Raw genomic sequence first — 20942 nt, forward strand, 5'->3', positions numbered from 1 at the left:
GTGTGTGTGTGTGTGTGTGTTTATGCAGGGTTTTGTTGTGAATGTGCAAAACTGTATCTTTTGTCTTGGAATAAACAAGGTTGAGGAATAAAGGGATGGGAAGTTAAATGGTAAATCTTGAGGTAAATGGTCTGCAGTTATGACACATAGATACTCTGAAGAATAGCAAAACCCACATAAAATGATTATACTGATTCATGAACCACATAAAATGCACAATAACCAATGATGTGACCTACTAAACTCACATATCTGTCTCAGATCATCTTTCACAATATGATTCAAAAGCTTAAACTTCAATGAGTCCAAAATTGATATGAATCACACCTTCTGTACCGACTTGAATTTCTGTGTGCTGTTGAAATTATTAGAGGTTTTTTTTTTTTTAAAGAGAAGAGAGAACAAAAATTCTTCTTTGTATTCTTCATAAGAAATCACCATCTGGGGTGCTGTCCCATAAGCAATTCTGCCATCTGTGGCAATGGTTTTGTTATAAATTCAAAATCTTTCTAATGTTCCCAAAACAAAGAAAACATATTCCAAGGACACCATGTGTTGGGTGAGATAACACACAAAGTGACTGTGGGCTGCTGCAGTTTCAACCTTTGTGCTAATATTAATGGACACGACCCCGCTGGGCTTAACCCCGAGACCACCCTAATCTCATTCACACAAGAGGAGATTAACAATGCACTGGTTGGTGTAGACATTGACAAAAATCAATGACTTTGGAAAACAACTGCAATGTGACACAGTGTTATTGGCCCCCTTCAAACATTAATGGTTGGTAGTAGTGTCGGTGGTAAAGGAATTTAAACTCATTCTAAAGCTCAAGCTGTTGCATTTGCTGTAAACTGCTGTGAATGGGCCTTTAGTAAAAGAGTAATGTGCTTGTAAACCGAAATCTTATCAAATATTTAGTTTGAGGGTGAAATTGACCAAAGATCAGACATCTTGTGCTGAAGCAAAACCCTGTGTACTCTGTTATGTATTCCGAGGGAATTTTACACTACAGCAATGATGCTGTTTTTTCTCTCCTGATACTGATTCAACACGTTAACTCAGAGTATCTGTAGAGTACAGGACATGGTTGTTTTTTCCCCTCACAAACCAAAGCTGACCTGTTGAAATTAATGTTACAGAACTCCTCCAAAGTGGGCTGATGCATGCATACCTACCATGAGTCTGACTTAAGTGCAGGTGGTCATTTCCTGGTTGGCAACACCCACCAAACAGGTGACAGACACCATCAAAACATCAAGGCAAAAGTCTCTTTAAGTGAATACTTGATAAATGTCGATACAATGAATGCAATTAAACTATATTTCTTACTGAAGAGAGAAACACAATGGAGCTCTAAAAGCTCTAAAGAGCTGGCTCAAATAAAGAAAGCATAACCTCCACAAACCAACACGGTAGCTCCTATTGCTCAGCATCCTTCACAAATAATGGCTTATTTACATAGGTTGGCACATGGGGGAGATTTCAAACAAGAGCCACTGTCAATCAATAATCCAATGACACAAGCTAAAAGGTCAAAAAAGTAAATGAATCTTAAAAAGTGCATTAATTCAGTAAACCACACATTGCCACGCTTCTTTTGTTTATATATATTCAAGATGCCCAAAGAACATCAAAACGTGGATGGTGTGCAGATTACTTTTGACTGGCTTTTGGTGTGTGCTACAAACAAAAACAGACAAGGGGGGAAAAAAAAATTCTCAATCTGAAAATTGTATTCTTTTCCTTTTCAAAAATTGTATTACATTGAATCTTTTTTCAAATATAACAAAAGTTTTAACTGAAAATGTGCCAAGCAGCAGCAATGCACCTCATCTCTCTTACCTGCCTCTAGCCAATGGACCCAATTCAATTCAATTCAATTCAATTCAATTTTATTTGTATAGCGCCAATTCATAACAGAAGTTATCTCAGGACACTTTTCAAATAGAGCAGGTCTAGACCGAACTCTTTAACATTCTCAATTCTCAATTCTTCCTTGTAAATATTTAATAGCCTCTGGGAAAATACTTCTCTAGTACAGATACATTTAGAAGAGTTGTTAAAGATTACTTTTGTATCTCGCTATCATTTGTAAAGTCTCATAAAATGGTGATGCCAAGGGCTATGAAGGAGGATGACGCAGTAACAGACATTAGCACAGAGCTACAAACAGCAGGCACAAGTAATTCGTATTTGCATTGTGTGAGTTACGGTGTGAGTGTTGTGTCTGTCGCCCTGTCATCACCAGGCCTGTGGTTGTCAAGAGTTGTTATTACAATATAAATTAGTCTCTGCTGCTGTATTTAAATACATGCAAAGACTGTTGTGATGATACTCAGGTCACTGTCACAATACTGTTCCCATTTGCCAAGTAAGGTTAAATGCATATAATTGAAACTAACCTAATTTAAGTAGTTAGTGTTAGTTCACTACAAAAATCCTGTTTGTGTTATACTGTGTCTGGATTTCTCTCTGGTTGTCTATTGCAGATTCATACAAAGCCCTCATAAACAAGCTGTTTAACTGTTTAATGAAAATCCTGCAATAGAAAAGTAAAGCCAGACAGTGTTGCATAATATTTTCTTTTGTACTTTCACATCAGATGGTCGACTATTTGCCTCATCATTTAGTCACATTAGACTTGCCAGCTTTTCCGACCCGGCCCATTTGTTTGAGTGCCTGTGCAGACAGGAACCAGCTGCTGACCTTTTAAGAGTTTGGAGAGATTTCCTTCTGCCATATTCATGAAACTGCTGAAAAAAAAAACATCTTAATGAACAGTGATTTGATCACATATTGACAAATCAGACTGAGCACGAACAGCTTTAATGGGACACATGGAAAATGTGTCTGTGGTGGTAATTTCTAAAATGAACTGTGTATCATACACAGCCTTGCAGTGCTGTGAAAGGACTTTTATCCAATGGCAAAAATTATACAGTATAAGGGGGTGAAATAATGTAACGGCTGCCAATAAAAATGACTTGTCTGAATGATGACCTGTCCATGCAATCAGTTCTCTTATTGAGGGAACATTTGCACACCCTGGCTGATTCTATTCCTGCTTGTTGAACAGCAATCATTTCAAAAGTGTAAAAAGCACCTGCCAAAACAAATCATAAACCGTGGTAAACAATGTATTCTTAATCCATGACTGGGATGCGGATGATGCTGTTGCAATTTTCTCAGCCGGTTCGATAAATGCCACATACATCATTAGATCCAGAGGGCCACAGAGCTTTCAGCACCTTTTTTTCTAGTCTGGCTGCTCATGACCCATCAAATTCACTGAGGCTTCAGAGTACAAGATGACCTGAAATCAATGGCTGGCTGTGTCAAAAACAGGAAGCCTAGTGCTCAAAATCAAAACCATTTTCTGGTCAGGATTGCGTATAATTTTGAAATTCAATAGTCTCCTAAAAATAAACTGTCAAGCATCACTTACATAGTGTGGTGCTCAAAAAGAAACCAATGATCATATGCTATTTTTACAATTAGTTTCTCTTTCCCCTAACATACTGTGCAATATAATTTCTCCTACAGTTCTATAAATTAGAAATCAACTAAAATTAGAAATAAGAAAACTAAATCTTATTAGCAATCCCCCAAAGAGAATTACAAGCATTTTTTTCATAAACAAGCAAAAACCCAATATAAGAAAAACAGAAAGGAGGAGATTATATTGAACAATAAAATAAAACAGAGAGGTAGGAACCGCAAACACCTGCAAGAATAAGATATTTCTGCTGCAATATTGACCAAGACAGTGACGCATCAATTAACCAGCCTCGGAGAGGCGTCTTGCTTGGAAATGCAGATCACCTCTGCTCATGTTTTCGTGGAGAGAAAGTGCAGCTGTGTAAACCTGCCTCCTCCAAATTTCATTGCCAGCTCTCCTGAGAACCGCTGCTACCTGATGGCTATAGCCACAATTATACACTGTATGATAATTACTTCACAAATCACAGTGAAGAGCAAAAATTTAAAGTGCACAACGACAAGTAGGATAAAAACACAAAGACTGTTATTTAGTTGAACCAGAACAACTAAGAATCCACTTTGCATACAGCACTCAAGCTCAGTCACGCTAAGTCTCATACCACTGAGCAAGCATTTTCATTTTAACACAATTTAAATAAGATATATCTGTCACCACAGAGACATATTATGCAACTTGTTTTTGGTTAATGTCCTGTGTAATCGAGCCCAATAAATAATTATCTCACTATATTGATCCAAGGCACGCTGAAATGGTCAAATTTCTTTAGTTTTATGTGTTCATCGAGCAAGTCAAGCTCCCAAGGTTTTTTACTGCTGTAATTCTGATATAAATCTACATAATCGATATAAATTCAATGAATTACATAGAGCTACTGTATCAGAAGAGGAACATAGCCTCCATATGGTACTCATTAAAGGGAAATCTTCATGATTAGAATTACACCTGCTTATTTCCTCCCATGGAAATTAGCTACATTGAAAGGGTTTTTAGCAATCTTGGTAATCATCACTGATACTAGGGGAGTAGCTGGGAGAAAATGTAACTTTTCAAATCACCACAGCCACAAGGCAGAAAATCTCTGCATTGCTATCTGTGAATTATAATGTGCTTGAAGCCATATTGCAACATAAAATGTCAAAGCAGGTGTAAAAATACCTGATTTAACATCTGTGCTGTAGTCAGAGAAACTCTTGCTCTTGCTACTATTATGATATTCTCCCATGGCAGAGAACTTAAAACCATTTTTTTAAAGTTCAAAGTAATGTTCAAATGTTTATAATTTGGAATGCATGTAATTGGATGTATTTATGTTTTGGTATATTATCCACTGTTGTTCTTTTCCTTGTAAAGTGCTTTTTAATCTCTGGTTTTGATAAGGTCTCCAATTATTATTTTAGAATTGTTTGAGGATTTAATTAAAAACATGACCTCCTTATGGCCTCAATTGTTATATGTTGTACATCAATCTATGAAAGACATGAGTCAAAAAATGTACTTGAGATTTTAAAGACAAAGTATAAAAAAAAAAAAAAAAACACACAATATAGGTAAGGACATAATTTAGATACAGATTGATACTGTAACTCGAATGTGCCAAAGCTGAGAATAATATGCAAAAAACTTATTCAGGACAGCTATATGTTACCCAGTGGAATATGGGCATTTGAGTCCATCACAGGAGAAGAAAAGAGGAGCAGTATGTGTGTAAGTGATTTTCTGCTGTTCTAACACCAAGTAAATTGGTACTCTAACCAGGGCCGTTTCCGTCGTAACACAGACTGCCATGTGTCTGTTTTACTGTACAGCCTCTTACAGAGAGGCCTGTGTTTATGTGAATTCATGTAGGAGTGTGGTTTCCTTTACAATAACAGAGGGCAAGACTGATATAGAGAGTGACAAACGGCGGGTGGTAATGACAAGCTGTCCGATTCTTATGTAGGAGCCTGGTGGAAGAAAAATTTGTGCCTGACAATCAAACCTGTGGCAACAGCTTTGAAAAATGACAGACTGTCATACATAGATGGAGCCTTACCCCGCATGGCTGGAAGATAAGCCCGTCGACTTCGTGGCTGACCTGGGACGTGAAGCTGCCTTCCAGTAGCTGAAAAACATAAAAAAGGAGGACAGTTTCAGTCAAGCAAAACTGATAAACAACAAGATGGAGAGCTGAAGGCTTTAGCTAGGAACACTCGAAATTACATTGATTTATAAAGTCAACTACAGCTTTTGAGTCTGCCAACATTACCCAACCCTCTAAAAGTGAGCAAAATATTGAGTCTCAACATAACTGGAAGGCTTCTGTTTGACAAATCCTGCCGAGTTACAAGCACCGAGATTTCCATCCATCTTGCCCTGAGACTAAGCAATAATCTCTTTGATTGATAATGCATGACTCGGAGATCAATATCTGTAACTTGACAGCGCAGGTTGAGGACAAGAATAGCCACAAATCATTAAGTTCCTGATGAGTGGGAAGGGTTGATTTCATCTCTACCGTTAACACCAAACACCACAGCTGTTACTGAGAGAGGGAACCTACAGCGCCGTATTAGACGTGGATTGCCCAGGAGACGCAGCTGAGACACTATACAATAAAAGCACCTTTTCTACGTAATAAAGCACCTCAGCTACCACGGCAATACAGCAAGGATATTAGAGGCATTAAAATAAAGCTGAATATACTTTATTTATACCAGTCCTTTCTTTTTTGACCCCTCTTTCAAATAACCCCTTCTCTTCCCCTGTCTACGATGGATTCTAAAATGAAACTGTATTCAGTTAGTGGGGGACGTGTATTTGTACTTATTACAACATTGCCAGTTTACAGCAACTAGGTGTAAAATACAATTCACCAAACATTAGCCCAACTGTCACCTCAGCCAAGAAAATATCAATCCTATATGATATTTTAGCCTATATTTGTTTACTTTTTGGCAAATTGCCATCATTAAACATGTGCCAAATTAGCTATTAGCAGTTCTTGTTGGATGTACAGACAACTATTACTGGATTACTTTGATCCTAAAGAAAACTTACAAGGAGCATACTTTGTGCTGTGACTTCTATGTGGATTTAAAGATTTATTTGACTACATTGGACAAAGTGATATCATCAGGAAGTGTTCAGATTTGACTGAACGGAGTACAAATTTTGACTCACTTGTACCTTTCACCTCATGCTACATTTTGGCACAGCAACTGTGTTGGGCCGTGGGTTGGATTTTTTTGGGTTTGTTTTGCAGGTTTCCCACATTGTGAGTTCTCTTGCACTTAATTTTTTTTATAATGGAAAATGGAAGCATCAAGCTCCACCAACTGTGTGAGCAATAACCGACCTTCGATAACATATAGCATAAAGGCTGAAAATTAGAAAAAGGAAGCTCACATTTAATTCCAAACACAAAGCAGAGAAGCAAAATTGTACCAAGTCTAGAAATGTGTGCAGTAAAGTATGAACACTCTCAAGCTTTTGTGTGCTTAGACAAGAATGAGACAATGTGATGATGCCAGCCAAGGTTAGCTGAGTGCTCCATATTCAGTGATATTTGAAAATGGAAGGAACTGAAATGCAAAACCTTCAAATCAAAGTTTTAGAAGTGAACATGAGATATGAGATGAAACTGCAGCGATAACTCAACCATGTAAATAAAAATAAAACTTTGCATGAAGTTTAATTTGATGTTGTGTTCTTTGTGATGGATTACCAATCTGAGTTTATTTCCATACTGCGCAGACTTTAACAGAAACCTGCTGCAGCATAGAAGGTGGGAAATCAATCTAAAAACGTATCATATATCTTGTAAAATGTTCGGCTATAATGTAATACCAAATGCCAAATCTAATATGATGATACAACTACAGTCAGAAGAATCTGTATGCTTTTAAAAGGACAGAGAGTTAACAGAGACTGCAAAATCACTGCTGATCAATAGTCAAATAAAGGCTATGGCTAAAAAAACCGCAATGGGAATGGTGTAACCTAAAGAGTCTTTCAGATCATTATTTTGATTGTTTTGGCAGCGTTGGGTTTTTACAGCTTGTGAAATCAATTAATGTGGGTTGAACAGAATCTTTATGAACATCTTAAATAGAAATGGGAACACCTGTACAATGATAAATCCCCAAAAATATCTTTGACATGCTGTGGAATAATTTGCAGAAAATGAGGATGACTCACGAGCAGCCACAGGAGCTTCATCATTATCTTGTGATGTTATGTCAAAGGAGGTATTTTTTTGCAATCCTTTGTGTGCAAACTTTATAAGTAACCTTTGCTATTCTGTATGTTCATGCAGAGGGTAAATATATTCAGGCAGACAGGAAATGGCCTTGGTCAATAAAATAGAAAGCGAATGCATTAGTGCACTGCAGTGGATATCAGGTATCATATCCAAGCCATCAAGATGCACGTAAACTAAAGCAATGCATTTTAGCCATACAGGAAGGTACTGAAAGGAATAACGGTATAATATGCTTAGAGTGGTCATTTATAAAATGCTGTAAGTTGTCTCCTGTCTGACGACAGACTGATAGACATTAAAATGAAATTATTAAATTTTAATCAACAATGCCTGAATCTCTCCACTGAGCTCTGATATTTCAATCAGCAGGGACGGACATTGTGAGTGCGATAGCGAAGGGTTCAGTAGATATGGAGACTGTCAACAATCATCAGAGCCAAAACACATTCACTATGCAGGAGATGACAGATTGTTGTCATCTGCCCTAGTGCTGCTTGGAGACAAACCAAAGTATAACCTCAATCACAAATACAAGAAAGTGTGTAATATAACATAACTACAAGGCGGGTAAAACCATTTTATACACAGCAGCACAGCAGGTTGTAAAGGGCAGACTCTCTCCTATGAAAGATGTCTTTGACCCATGAATTTGTTCAGTATTAGACCAAATTGGTCTGTCCCTGATGGTCAGTGGATAGCGATCCATAATGACACATTTAGTCTCAAAAAATATCTTTGAAGTGAGCAGATACCACTGTATAATACATCAGATACCATTTGCTGCATTTTCCAATATAGGTATGAGAAAATGTTTTGTCTAGCGCTATTTTCTCTCTTGTAGGGCGGAAGCTTGAGTGACAAGTGACATGCTGCATGTATGTCATGATTTATCTGATAGGTCTGTTTACATTGCATTTTTCAAATTGGAAAAAGCACATAAATACAGGTGGACAGGAACGCACTTTGTGTAATCGTGAATTTTTTTCTCACTTCTTGCACAGATGTTCTGCTCTCACTTTGGCTCTCTATAGCAAAAAGAAGCTGTAATAGCTTTGGTGACACCATTGCCAAGTCAGACCACAGTTCAATAGCTGCAGAGGATTTAGTAGAGAAAAATACCTTGTGTCTGTTATATGTAGACCACTGGATGATTTCACAATTCCACAAAATACTTTGATGCAAAACATCCCTATTTCTCAAAAGATGTATTTCAGGGAAATAAGTGAAGTCATCAGCGCTTAGAGGAGTGCTGCATACATTTATCTAAAGCGACAAAAAAGTGTTCAGTCTCTGCTGTATCTGCAAAGAAAGCAGAGCAACATCAGTGCTCTCCAGAATGATGAATGAGTCACAGCAGATCACACAACACTTGACAATCATGCTGACATGGAGAAGGCAGATAGCCAGACTTAAAAGAACTGGTGCTTTTATGAGGGAACGGCATGTAGGCGGTAAGATCTGGGAGTTCCATTTCAGTTCTCTTGCCATCTTAGCACACCCACCCACCACCTCCGTCGAGCACAGTGAACCTTGGATGGAGCGATGAGCAGAAAGAAGACTTCCACTCACACATCCTCCTACAGTAAGGAAGTTCCTTGGAGCGTTAACGCAGAGAAGGGGCAGCGACCCTGCTTTCATGGTAAACCTTTTCAGAAAGGAAACACAAAGTTGTGCCCGGTACAGTAGAGTTGTGTAGGCAGTGGTGAACAGCACAGCCCCATTAAGAGATCAAGCTTTCAATGCAGACCTCCAGGGCAGAGACAGGACAACGGAAGTGCTTGGGGAGACATGCAAAGCAAAGTCTTTCCCAGAGAGAGTGAATGTCAGCATGATCAAAGTCAGACTGTTTTCCTCTCCAGCGTTTTATGTTTGGGCTCATTTCACAAAAGGACATAATGATGAATGATATCTAGCCTGGTGTTCGCACCAAAGTATGCAGTTCATATTCACTCTTATGTATGTAGTTTTATTAGCCAAACTGACAGAAAAGTCACTTACCATCAATTAAAGTCTCTTAATCTTATCTCAATGAATAATAGATCATAAACAGTAAAATGAAGATATGCAAGTAAAATGTCATAAAAGAAACATTTAATAAAACCACACACTCACCCAACGTTCAGAGTAGTTGAGTAATGCCACTCATGGTTTATGACAAACACTTAAAGCACCTTTCATTCAAAAATAACTAACCGTCAACCTTTTGTTGATCCAGCAACAAAGCAAAAGTGGTAACAAGCACACAGTTTAGGAAATTAGTCATATCTAGGGCTGCATCTAATGAGTATTTTCGTTTGGTCTGTAACATTTCAAAACCATTTCCTAAAAACTACCACCATCATTTTCCAGACCTCTTCAAATGTCTTGCTTTGTCGGACCAACACAACAGATATTCAGTTTAAACCGCTTATAAACAGATTATAACTGCCAAGTTTCACATCTACAGAGCTAGAACCAGAGAATATTTTGCACCTTTACTCGAAAAATTAAACAATTTTATTATTGAAAATGTTTGCGAAACATGTCACAGTGAAAACATGTCAGTGAAACATTGACAAATATATGAGCATCGGAAATGTATTAAGGCCTACAGGCGATTGCTTGGACAGATTTTTGCGGACCTTGTTTTCTAAAGTCAGTTTGTCTTTCAAGGCTATCTACTGGATTTCTGTTTCTAGAGATTAATAGAAAATTTCAAACTGTGTTTTTATGTTTTACAGCAACGAAGCGTCCCAGGTGGGCAAATTATACTTTTGACCTTGAGTTTGAATGACCATTTATGGTGTCGTTAAGAATAACAAATTGTATGGGCTGGACTTCAATTGCTCAACTGGAATACAAAATAAGCAGAAACGAGTGGAATGCAGAATAGATTTTTCTACTCGACGTGCCGTCCATAGAGCTAAGTCGAAGGTGACAGGAAACAAAGAGGCTGTAAAGGTACAGAAGAACCCCCATAATCTCCTTATTTAACAATGTACAATTAACAAAATCAAACAAATTAATGTCACCGCCACAACAGGTATAAGTACTGAAAATACAGCAATATGTAAAAATATTCCCTCAGTAAAGAATCAATTTCTGTAGATCAACAGTTGAGAGACTGATTGGATTTTTCAACTGAAAAGTTATACCATAAAGGACAGATGTGATTAATAAAACTCAATTGTCATCTGAGGTTTTATACTTTAAACATTAAATAACTGAGTAATAGACTTGCAGAAAATACAGAGTAAAGGCCTGTGATTGGGTTTCTCAAAGTAATAAGCAATACATGCAGTGGAGAGATGTGGATGTTTTATGAAGCAGATTCAACAATTGGAATCATGTATATAAAATATTTCTACACCTTATGGTCTATTAATATGCAAGCCGAGAGAATATAGCATGCTCTAATTAACAAAGCAATGCTGTTGCTAATTTTCTGTGCAATATCACCAACTTTTCCTCAGCACACCTGGACGGATATTATGCACTTTCCATTCCTCAAGCTTTTGTATTTTTCTGCTGTCTGCTCATCCTCATTGCTCTGAGGAGTTGCGGGGGCTGAATCAAAGGTGGAGAGGATAGATTGATATTCCAGTCAGACCACAGGGTTGTTGCTGGAGGCTCCTTTCAAGCCTAATGTGAATAGGCCTCTGAAGCCAGTGTGCAGTGCCCTATTAAACGAAAACCCCACATCAGAGTGTGCGGGCAGGGCTGCTAAACCACTGGCTGGCCTGGAGTCAAACAAGGTTATGCAGCTTGGAGAAGTTAAATGTCTTCAAACATCTTATCTTTTAATGGAAGCTAGTCGTTTCATAAAAAAAAACATGATCAAGATTAAATTTTATACATTCATTTGCGGTGACAGGGAAAAGATGAACAGAGACATGGAAACTTGGAGAATTAAACCAATAAGGGATAGCATGAGACTAGAACGGGCAAGGATGATGCGAAATATCAGGGCACAGCGTGAAATTGAATTCTGGTATAAAAGAACCTGTGGCGAACTGGACAGGTGTCTTGATGAGTGGCTAGAATTAACTGTCACTTCCTACCCTGAAATTAGCAAGCTATTGCATGATGACAAAGACTTGAAGCATCAAGAAATCATTGCACCGAAATTCATAATCTGAGCGGACGCCCAGGGGCACAGCGGGAGCTTACATGTCTATTTTTAATTATGTCATTACTAGTTCAGTTTCAGGATTATTCATTTCTATATCCTTTTGTCACACTCAAGTATCAAAGAACTTTATACAATGAACCCACCTAAACTCCAATATTCGACTTGCTAATTGTTCTAGGATTGTCCCCAACTAAAGATATTCCTAGTCAACTAGTAGTTCAAGCCACAGTTGACTAGTCTTTGAACGTTTATTTTAATTTGATTATATATTTGAACAGCTGCCTGTTTAATGATAATGGAAGAGCAATAATGATTCTGAATGTGTCAGAACAACCTGCAAGGAGACTGAACATTAAGTTAATTCATTTCAGCACAGTATAACATCACACACGTCTACTTGTTCAAAACAGGGAATAAATAACTAACACCTTCACAAAAACAATTACTAACAGACTTATTGATACAGTGAATGATGAGATGTGCAACGTTACTTACAAATCAACTTGTTACAAACTCACTCCTTTCCTTCAGTTTTATGCCTCTACTGTCCCTGTCTGAACCTGCCGTGTCTAGACCTGGTCTGCTGTAAATCACCTGGCCTTCGACGATGTCAGAGGCTGTGTTCGGTCCTGTGGCCATGGTCACTGAATGCTGCCTGCTCGCTTGACTCTGCCGCTCATTCAGGCCCTGCTCTCCGGAAGTCCAAAGCTCCTATACTACTGGTGTAAACAAATCTAGTTTGTCAACTACAAACATTTCATTCATAAAATCTCTTTCCCAAACAATTGTCTGCCTGAATTAACTGTGGTGAACTATGGCAAGTATGGAAGATAAGCCTGCCACTATTGAGGATGTAAATGAAATAAATCTACAGATTATTTCCTCAATTAATCAGTTAGTCGTTAGTTTCCAGAGCCAAAGTTGACGCCTTAAAAAGTGTTGTGTCAAAAACCTAAAGATATTCAATTTAATATAAACAGAGGACTAAGAAAACAAGCACATTTTTTGCTTTAAAAAAATGACTTACATGATTAATCTTTTATCAGAACAGTTGCTGATCATTTTCGAATTTGATTAATTGAATAATTAATTTAGCTTTAACAGTTAGATTTTTTCTGATAATACATAGACAATGACATCATGTAGTAATTGATACTTGTATACTTTTGGTAAGGGATTTTTAAATCACGTGTTTACACACTTGTATGTCACTTATGTGAAACACATACTGTGATAATGGGTTACTACAAGCAAATAAAACTTTGATCTACCCTCAGAGAGAGAACAACAGTAAAACCGACAACAACATAAGCAATGCCAAACAGATAATCCATACAAGATCAAGTTATCATGTTGCGGAGATGGGATTTTAGCCTGTGCAAGTCTGTGCTGAAGCCTCGCCACTGCCAGTTAAACACATCACCGGACCGTCTCCAGAAGAAAAAAGATAAACCATCAACCACAAACGCACAGCGGTGCCGAGAACAGCCCACACACTCAGACACATTCATACAGACAGCAGACAGCCAGTCAGTGTGAAGAGGCAACAACCAGGAGGCAGCCCTTCACTGGGCTCCACCAGCATGCGGCTGTACCTGTGCTGTCTAAGCCACTAAGAGACCGTCTGCACTAAGGTGGATCAAGCTGGGGTTGGTTGGATGTCAGAGAGGAAAGACCATTTGACTTTGGTTTTTGAAGGTGTACAAAAGAATTTGCTTCCCTAGTTGCAGAAGGGAGATGGAGCCAACTTACTGAGATTCAGCTGTGGTTGAAGCAAATTATTTATTTATTTTAAAACTGAATGTGATACTATGATCAGCCATAACATTATGACCACCTGGGCACCCCGATTGGTCTGTGGCTACGCAGCCCCATACGCAACAAGCTGTAATGCACTGTGTCAGTAGCTCGTCTGTTGGATCGGGTCAGCCTTTGCTCCAACATTCATCAATGAGCCTTGGCCGCCCATGACCCTGACCCTGGAGATGCTCTGACCCAGTCGTCTAGCCATCACAATTTGGCCCTTGTCAAAGTCGCTCAAATCCTTACGCTGAACTTTGAGGACAAAATGTTCACTTGCTGCCTAATAAATTCCACCAACTGCTCATAATGTTATGGCTTATTGGTGTATATTGTATCAGAAAATCATAACAGCTGTATATAGCAGAAAAGGCTACACTTAATCTTAGGGCTGCAACTATTATTTTCGTACTTGTACTAATGAATTGGTTAATCTTTTGGTCTATTAAAAAGCCACAAAGGTAATAACTTCCAACATTAATACACAACAATAACTAACATTCCAAAACTCTAAAAAGATAGTTTATCACATCAGACTAAGAAAATAATCAAATCCTTACAACTGAGAGGCTAGAACTGGGGAATGAATTTTTAATTAATAACTTTAATTATTAGTTGATGCATCAAGCCAGTTAACTTTCTGTTGATCAACTTATCAATGGCTTAGTTTTACTTCCCCACCTTATATGCGTAAAAAAAAATTCTTGTGTTTGTCCACCATCAGAATAGAAGCTAGTTATCCTTGGTTGTTAAGTTCTACTTTTCGAGCTGAATAAAAACTTAACAGCACAATGTGTCCTGCTAAATATTACATTTTGTCAAGGGACATACGGCTTAAATGCTTGAAAGCCAATGCTTTGGAGCTCATAGAAAAAGGGTGAAAAACATATTTGAAGGATATACAGCGTGACACTTTACAGTCTGTAGGGCAGCACAGGAGCTGATGGCATGTGTCCTGGTAATTTCAGCCAACCGCTGCCATGGGAAATTCACACTTAAGCTTTAGGCTTAGAAGCTATTCCCACAGAAAAATAGTTTTATCCTCTACTGTAACATTGAAAAATACACACAATAGCTTCAGTATAATTGTAACCTATGTCCTTACAAAAAAAGTGAGGAGAAGTTCAGTTTGACTTAAATGTATAAAATAAGCATAAATAAATAAAAATAAAAGAAGCATTCTAGGAATAATTGATGTGGATGTGTATTGTTATGGCACCAGCTGTGCTGTTATCTCAGAGGGACTCATTGTTGACAGAGACGGAGGGCAAGGATGTCATGACATCACCATGGGTCAAACAGAAAAGGCAGACATCACTCACACAGACTAAAGGCACAGTAGGTGGTGAAAGGCAGAATAAACACAAAACTCATAAGAACATCTGAAGGAAGACACCTGTTGAACTCACCCAGAGGACGCAGGGCCCTTTCCTTGCCTGGAAGGCACAAAGAGAGCAGGCAAGCAGAACAAATAAAATGAGCCGCTATACTACATACTGCCACAAATTCATCTGCTCTCTCTCCAGTGATTCAGACCTTTACTGTATAGATGCGCTGTGCACCATCAGATGTTGCATAATGTCTTGGAGGCTTCTAAGAAAACTAAAAACTTTCAAAGCAATTGAAGTAAACAAACATTAGTCATCAAGCCCATGTCGTGTGTTCTTCCAAGCAGCATAAGCCCTTATACAACAGTCAACATGTTTCCCTCTGTGAGTGGGTGCAGCAGCAGCAGAGAAAGAGAGGATGCAGGTGATAAAGTGCAGCTTGTTCTTGAACCTAACCATGGGGGATGGCTGTATTACAAAGGCCAGAACTGCAGGCTGATAAATGCTTTATTGCAATGCATTTCATAAACTGAGTAGGACACACAGTTGAGCTGGGAAATATCAACCGTCTATGCTCCCTAGCCAAAGGGTTCCCACATTTTTGCTGTTAATTAGAATAAATAAAATATTGGAGGTTTGCAGGTGAATATGGCAGATTTTACCTCATTAGCGCAGCCATTATCCTCTGAAAGAGTTAAAACAATATTGTGAAGTGACAGAAACAAAGAGAGGAAATTCTAAGCACGTTAACATCTGAATTTGTATTTGAGCTGAGGCTGCAGGCATAGAATCGCCACAAGCTAACTCAGATATTGAGCTCAGATTCAGCACAATACTAAAGCTTGACCCTTACTTGTTAAAGCACACATATAAGGTAGACAAAGACAATGGAGACCCAGGGTCTTACTTTTCCATCTCCAACAGCTGGAGACTAGACAGCTGACAGAGGTGTTAGGTTAGTGAGCAACAAGGAACCTGCAGACTGACAGGACAGCAGTCGGCTAATGAGACATGCTGTTGAGGAGCAGTTACTTTCTTTTTATCCAGACAGGCCACTACAACCCTGCTCTAAAAGGAGAAGCAAGACTCTCAGTCATTGATCTGGGTGTAACGACAAGAAAAGGACATTTACATAGAGTCAAGGACTGTTGATGACGACTGAGTCTCCTGGAAAAGAAGGTGAGTCAGGAAAGGATAAAGAGTCTTGTCATTGTAGTTATGTTGCTGGCTGCAGGTATTAAATACACTATCTGGAATCAACACATAGGACGGAGATATAGTGCACACTGAGATTTCATCTCACTCTCTCCACTCAAAATGTTAACTATTTGATCCTGGATTGCATTTGCAGTGACCTTTCGGAGCGCACCCAGTTACACCTCATCTATAAACGTAAACATGGCGAGAGCGAAACCTGGCTTCGCAGAGATAGGGTATTAGTATAATTTCAAATATAAATGTGTACTGTTTGTCTTTGGAATCAATTCCAAATCCATGTATATACAGCAGATAACTCATTTGAAGATGTACTGGTGTTAGGTTATACTAATTTAACCACTAATTCTGCAATCACTGGACTGCTTATCATGTGCAGGCCGGAAAACGAGTTTCACCACGGGCGGGGCTCAGCTACAGCTCGGAAAAGAGACAGACAGCGGTGGAAAGCGGACACAACCACACTCACCACACTGATGCAAGTGCAGCAAAAGCCCCACGGACAAAAAGCCAATGAGAGTAATTTATTCATGTAATCCATGCAAAAGCTGTACAGACAAGAAAAAAAAACCTTAACAGAATACAGTTCATTCAGGCAACTCCGCTGCATCGAGGGGGTGCAGAGAGGGCTGTTATTTATTTATTTATTTTTTAAATGAAGAAAGCTTTAATGCAGGCATGTTTTTTTATGCATTGCAGAGCCATCCAATTGTCAAAAATATAAACTGGATTGATTTTAATAACTTTAATGTACCTGAAGTGTGCACTGCATAACTACATGATCTAGGAAAATACAAGTATCGGATTGGGACTTGGTATTGGCAGATACTCAATATTCGGATCAGATCAGGGGCAAAACAAAACCTTAAAGTGCTTAACCAAACACTTTTTAGACTGCTAAGAAAAAAATACCAAACGGGGGATGAACCTTCAAACTTTAGTATAATCTAAAACTCTCCTTCAGTTTTATTCCCTCCAAATCAATCAGGAGTCAAACCAATTACAGAAGCAGCATTTTTAATAAATGTGTTAATCCTGCTCCCATTGCTGGCAGTAATGCTGTTACCGCAAGATATAAAAAAATAAAACAAGGAACTGGATAAGAAGCTCTGACTGAAACCATAAATTAGTTTTTATAATTTTGTTGTAACAAGGTCACAGGACGCAAAGGCCAAATTTTGTACTGTTGTTATAATCTTGAGAGAAAACGGCAGCTGCTCTCAGCGCAACTTTAACAACAGCCAATCAAACAAAACAGGCACTTCAATGTATATCAGCAATCTCTATAGAAAATCTCTTCAACTCCACTATTTACCTTCTTAAAGAAGTCAGTTCTTTTGGCTATTTTATATTCAGTACATACGCTAAACCTTCACCCGCTGTGATTAGGCTCGAGCTCCATGAAAAGACTACAATCTTCCAAAAAAGAATCTAGATAACTGCTTTTCAAGTCTCTATCCAAATTCAATCTCTGTTCAAAAAAAGGTAAGATGAGATCTACTCTCAGGTCAGAAACTCATTCTTTCACCTGAATCTTTCTCTTGTCAGTTCACCACTGCTTGGACTCCTGGGAAGAGATGTGCGATGGCCCGGGGTGAACTGGAGATACAAGTCTCATTATGGGAAACTTTATTCAGCATAGGCCTAATTTCTTGATAGGTATGATAAATGAGGAAGGGATATTAGATATTCTGCGAAGGGCAAAGACAAATTAACACAATCTAATCTCCCTTTGTAAGTTTTCCATTCCCAAATTGTGACTTTATTAAATCTGGATAGAGCACGAGTCACATTTTATTACTGAATGCTCTGCAAATCAAACAAGGTATACCTCAGTGAATGTTTCATTTTCAAGAATTTAGATACTTTGGCACATTTCCGTAAACAATGACTCACAATTAAGACTGTGTAAACTGTTTCTGATAAATGCTCTGCCGTTTAGTTAATAAATTAATAGACTAATCATTGCAACTCTAGATGTAATTGTATTGTGATGGCAGATGAACAAACCTGATTTAAAGGTCCAGTGCGTAAGAGTAAGGAGGCTTTATTGGCAGAAATTGAATATAATATTCATAGGTATGTTTTCAATTGTGTATAATCAACTGAATTAGGAATAAAAAAACTGAAAAGTTTGTTTTTTGTTACCCTAGAATGAGCTATTTATATCTACAGACGCCGCGGGTCGCCTTACATGGAGTCTGCCGTGTTCAACTGCCATGTTTCTACAGTAGCCCAGAATGGACAAACACTGGCTATAAATAGGGGGATTCATGTTTTTTGTGTGTTTTCTGGCCACCACAGTTTCTCTTTCATGAGCTCTGCAACTACACCGCTAGCTGCTACTAAATCCTACACACTGGACCTTAAATAAAACTCAAAACATTTTCAATGAGTTTCAACACTAAGGATTTATCTTCATGGCCAAAAGAAGAGCCTATGTTACAAAGAGTTGAGCTTTGCATATCCTGGACTGAAAAGAAAAAAAAGAAACCTTAACAATAAGTTTGAGTTGGATGAGTTTTTTGACTTGTTAAGCCCAATCCCTATGGAAATTGCAGAAATCATCACGAGTTTGCGGTAGCCCCCAAACTGTAACATTCATTTCTATAATCCCAGGAGGAATATGAATTTGTACCTCATAAACGGATTCTCTATGGAAATTTCGCTGCCTTCAGCGAGCAAGAAAATGACCAGAAATCCCAGTCTTGACTTAAGTTCTAATTCCTTGAAAGAAATATATAGATCGCTGCCAAGTGCACTGTTCGGAAGTACTCTACAAGTGCACTACACTGAGAAAACAAACAATTTCCTTGTTGGCACACATTAGTAAATTGATACAGGAGCTTATTTGCCAGTCAGTATATCAGTATAAATCCTTCAACATTTTATAGGTTAAAGTCTAAACTGAAAATTGATTGATTTTGAATACACGGTGGACAAAGACACATAAAGACAGCGGTAAAAAGGTTGAATAGTTGGTACAGACACTGCAACTATAAGTGAAATACAATACACATTGATATACACATTTCCCTTTTAGGTATTCATTTACTGTAGGCAGGAAAACATTTCATTTCTTAAAGACAACCGTAGCGTATTCACCGTACATTTTTCATTGAATTATGACAGTAAATGCATAGATAAAAACAATGTGCATTGTATTTCTTTGATGTGTTTTTATTTAGGAATTTTCTGCAGGTACTGTAAGTAGCAAAAGTATGTAAGTAAGTAAAGGGCCTAACAAATCCAACCAAGTAAAGAAGAATACTACAAAGATAAAGCATGTATTATTGCAACCTAGGCACAAAACTAAACATGCAATTCTCTGCAGAACAGACACCATCAACTGAGTTATGAAGCCATAAAATCCAGAATTATTTTCTACTCAAAATATATTTTGTCAGCCAAGTCTATTCAACCTACACAAGAGGGAAATTCCCAAAATGTATTATCTGGTTGTCCCAATGTATAATTTCTGTAATACAAAAAGGGGCCTTTGTAAGATAATTGGACAAGTGGAGGAAGCATGGAGAATAAATGGTCCCAATCGGTGGGAAATGGCAGCATGAATGTTTAAGTGTCTGAGATGAAAAACAGCAGCCTAGCAACAGACAAAAGCCATCATACAACTCCAGCCCGTGACTGAAATATCCCTAAAAGGAATTTCTGGTTGATATGCCATGAAGTGCAGGGTTGTGCAGCTATGAATTAATGAGCCAGATTCCAGTTTCCCTCTTTTAATGTCCCATTCAACAGTGATATGACTGTATGAGGAGCAGATGGCCATTGCACAGCACAATAGAGCAGTCAGAAACCAGACATAGTTATAGTGACTTCATTTCTAGAGTATCTTCAGCAACATGCCCCCACCAAGGGTGAGGGGCAGTCCTTCAAAAAGGTTCTTAGAGGAGTAGATAGCACCGGGTTAGACGAGAGGTAAGCCAACTATTCATAATAAGACAAAAACACCAAGATATCAACGTTGGCAGAGAAAGACATGGGACCACAACACAAGAGATGTCTAAAACTTTACCCCCTCCGTGTACTTTGATCATCTGTGAATGTGCAGTGCCAAGATTTCCCACTGATCTTGGCCCGAGTGAAACATCAAATTAATCGTGCTCTGACCTCCTACAGACCTGCTATTAGGGCACAAGTGCAGGCCTTTGAGGAGAGCTTAACAGCTATTCAAAGGATAAAAGCCCTGTTGTCCTCAGCCTGTGAACAGCACAGTACTTTAACCTGAAGGGTGATCATTTATTTATTACATGACAAGGACAGTGCAAAAAAAATATGATCATCTGAACCAAAACAGCAAAGAAAAAGAGACTGAACTAACATCATGCATTTAACAGTTATTGTCTGTATTATTGAGCAAAGGTTACAGGTAATGCCAGGTCCTAGGAAACATCCAACAACATCCATTAAAGCATGTCCTTTCCCATACTTATCCGTTCATACAATAATGACATACATCACTAATGTAATGATTTATTTCTACTCATGGTGTATTCACAAAGATAGAGACAAATACGTAGGAAGAGGGAATCATAAGCTTAATACAAATGGAGGTGCTAGTAGCATGAGATGAGATCCATGGACAAAGCTAAGGCACGACTTGAATCAATCAATCAATGCAAACGGCACCAATTACCCACATAGCAGTGACATTTATTCATTTTTACATCCCCAGAAGGCATCTGGAAGGATGTGACCTTAAGTCCCACCACAATAGCTAAT

The 20942-nt window shown here is 38.3% G+C and overlaps 1 protein-coding gene across 2 annotated transcripts in view; it reads right to left on the bottom strand.

Moving 5' to 3' along the window:
* The window catches only part of rngtt (RNA guanylyltransferase and 5'-phosphatase), an 80734-nt gene that overhangs the window by 25032 nt on the left and 34760 nt on the right, over nt 1-20942 (bottom strand). For both annotated transcript variants that reach the window (XM_051408747.1, XM_051408748.1), the window contains exon 12: nt 5538-5606. In XM_051408747.1, the coding sequence (XP_051264707.1) occupies nt 5538-5606 (69 nt within the window). The remainder of the gene's footprint in view (nt 1-5537; nt 5607-20942) is intronic.

This window comes from Dicentrarchus labrax, unplaced genomic scaffold (assembly GCF_905237075.1).
Source record: "Dicentrarchus labrax unplaced genomic scaffold, dlabrax2021, whole genome shotgun sequence".
Lineage (NCBI taxonomy): Eukaryota > Metazoa > Chordata > Actinopteri > Moronidae > Dicentrarchus > Dicentrarchus labrax.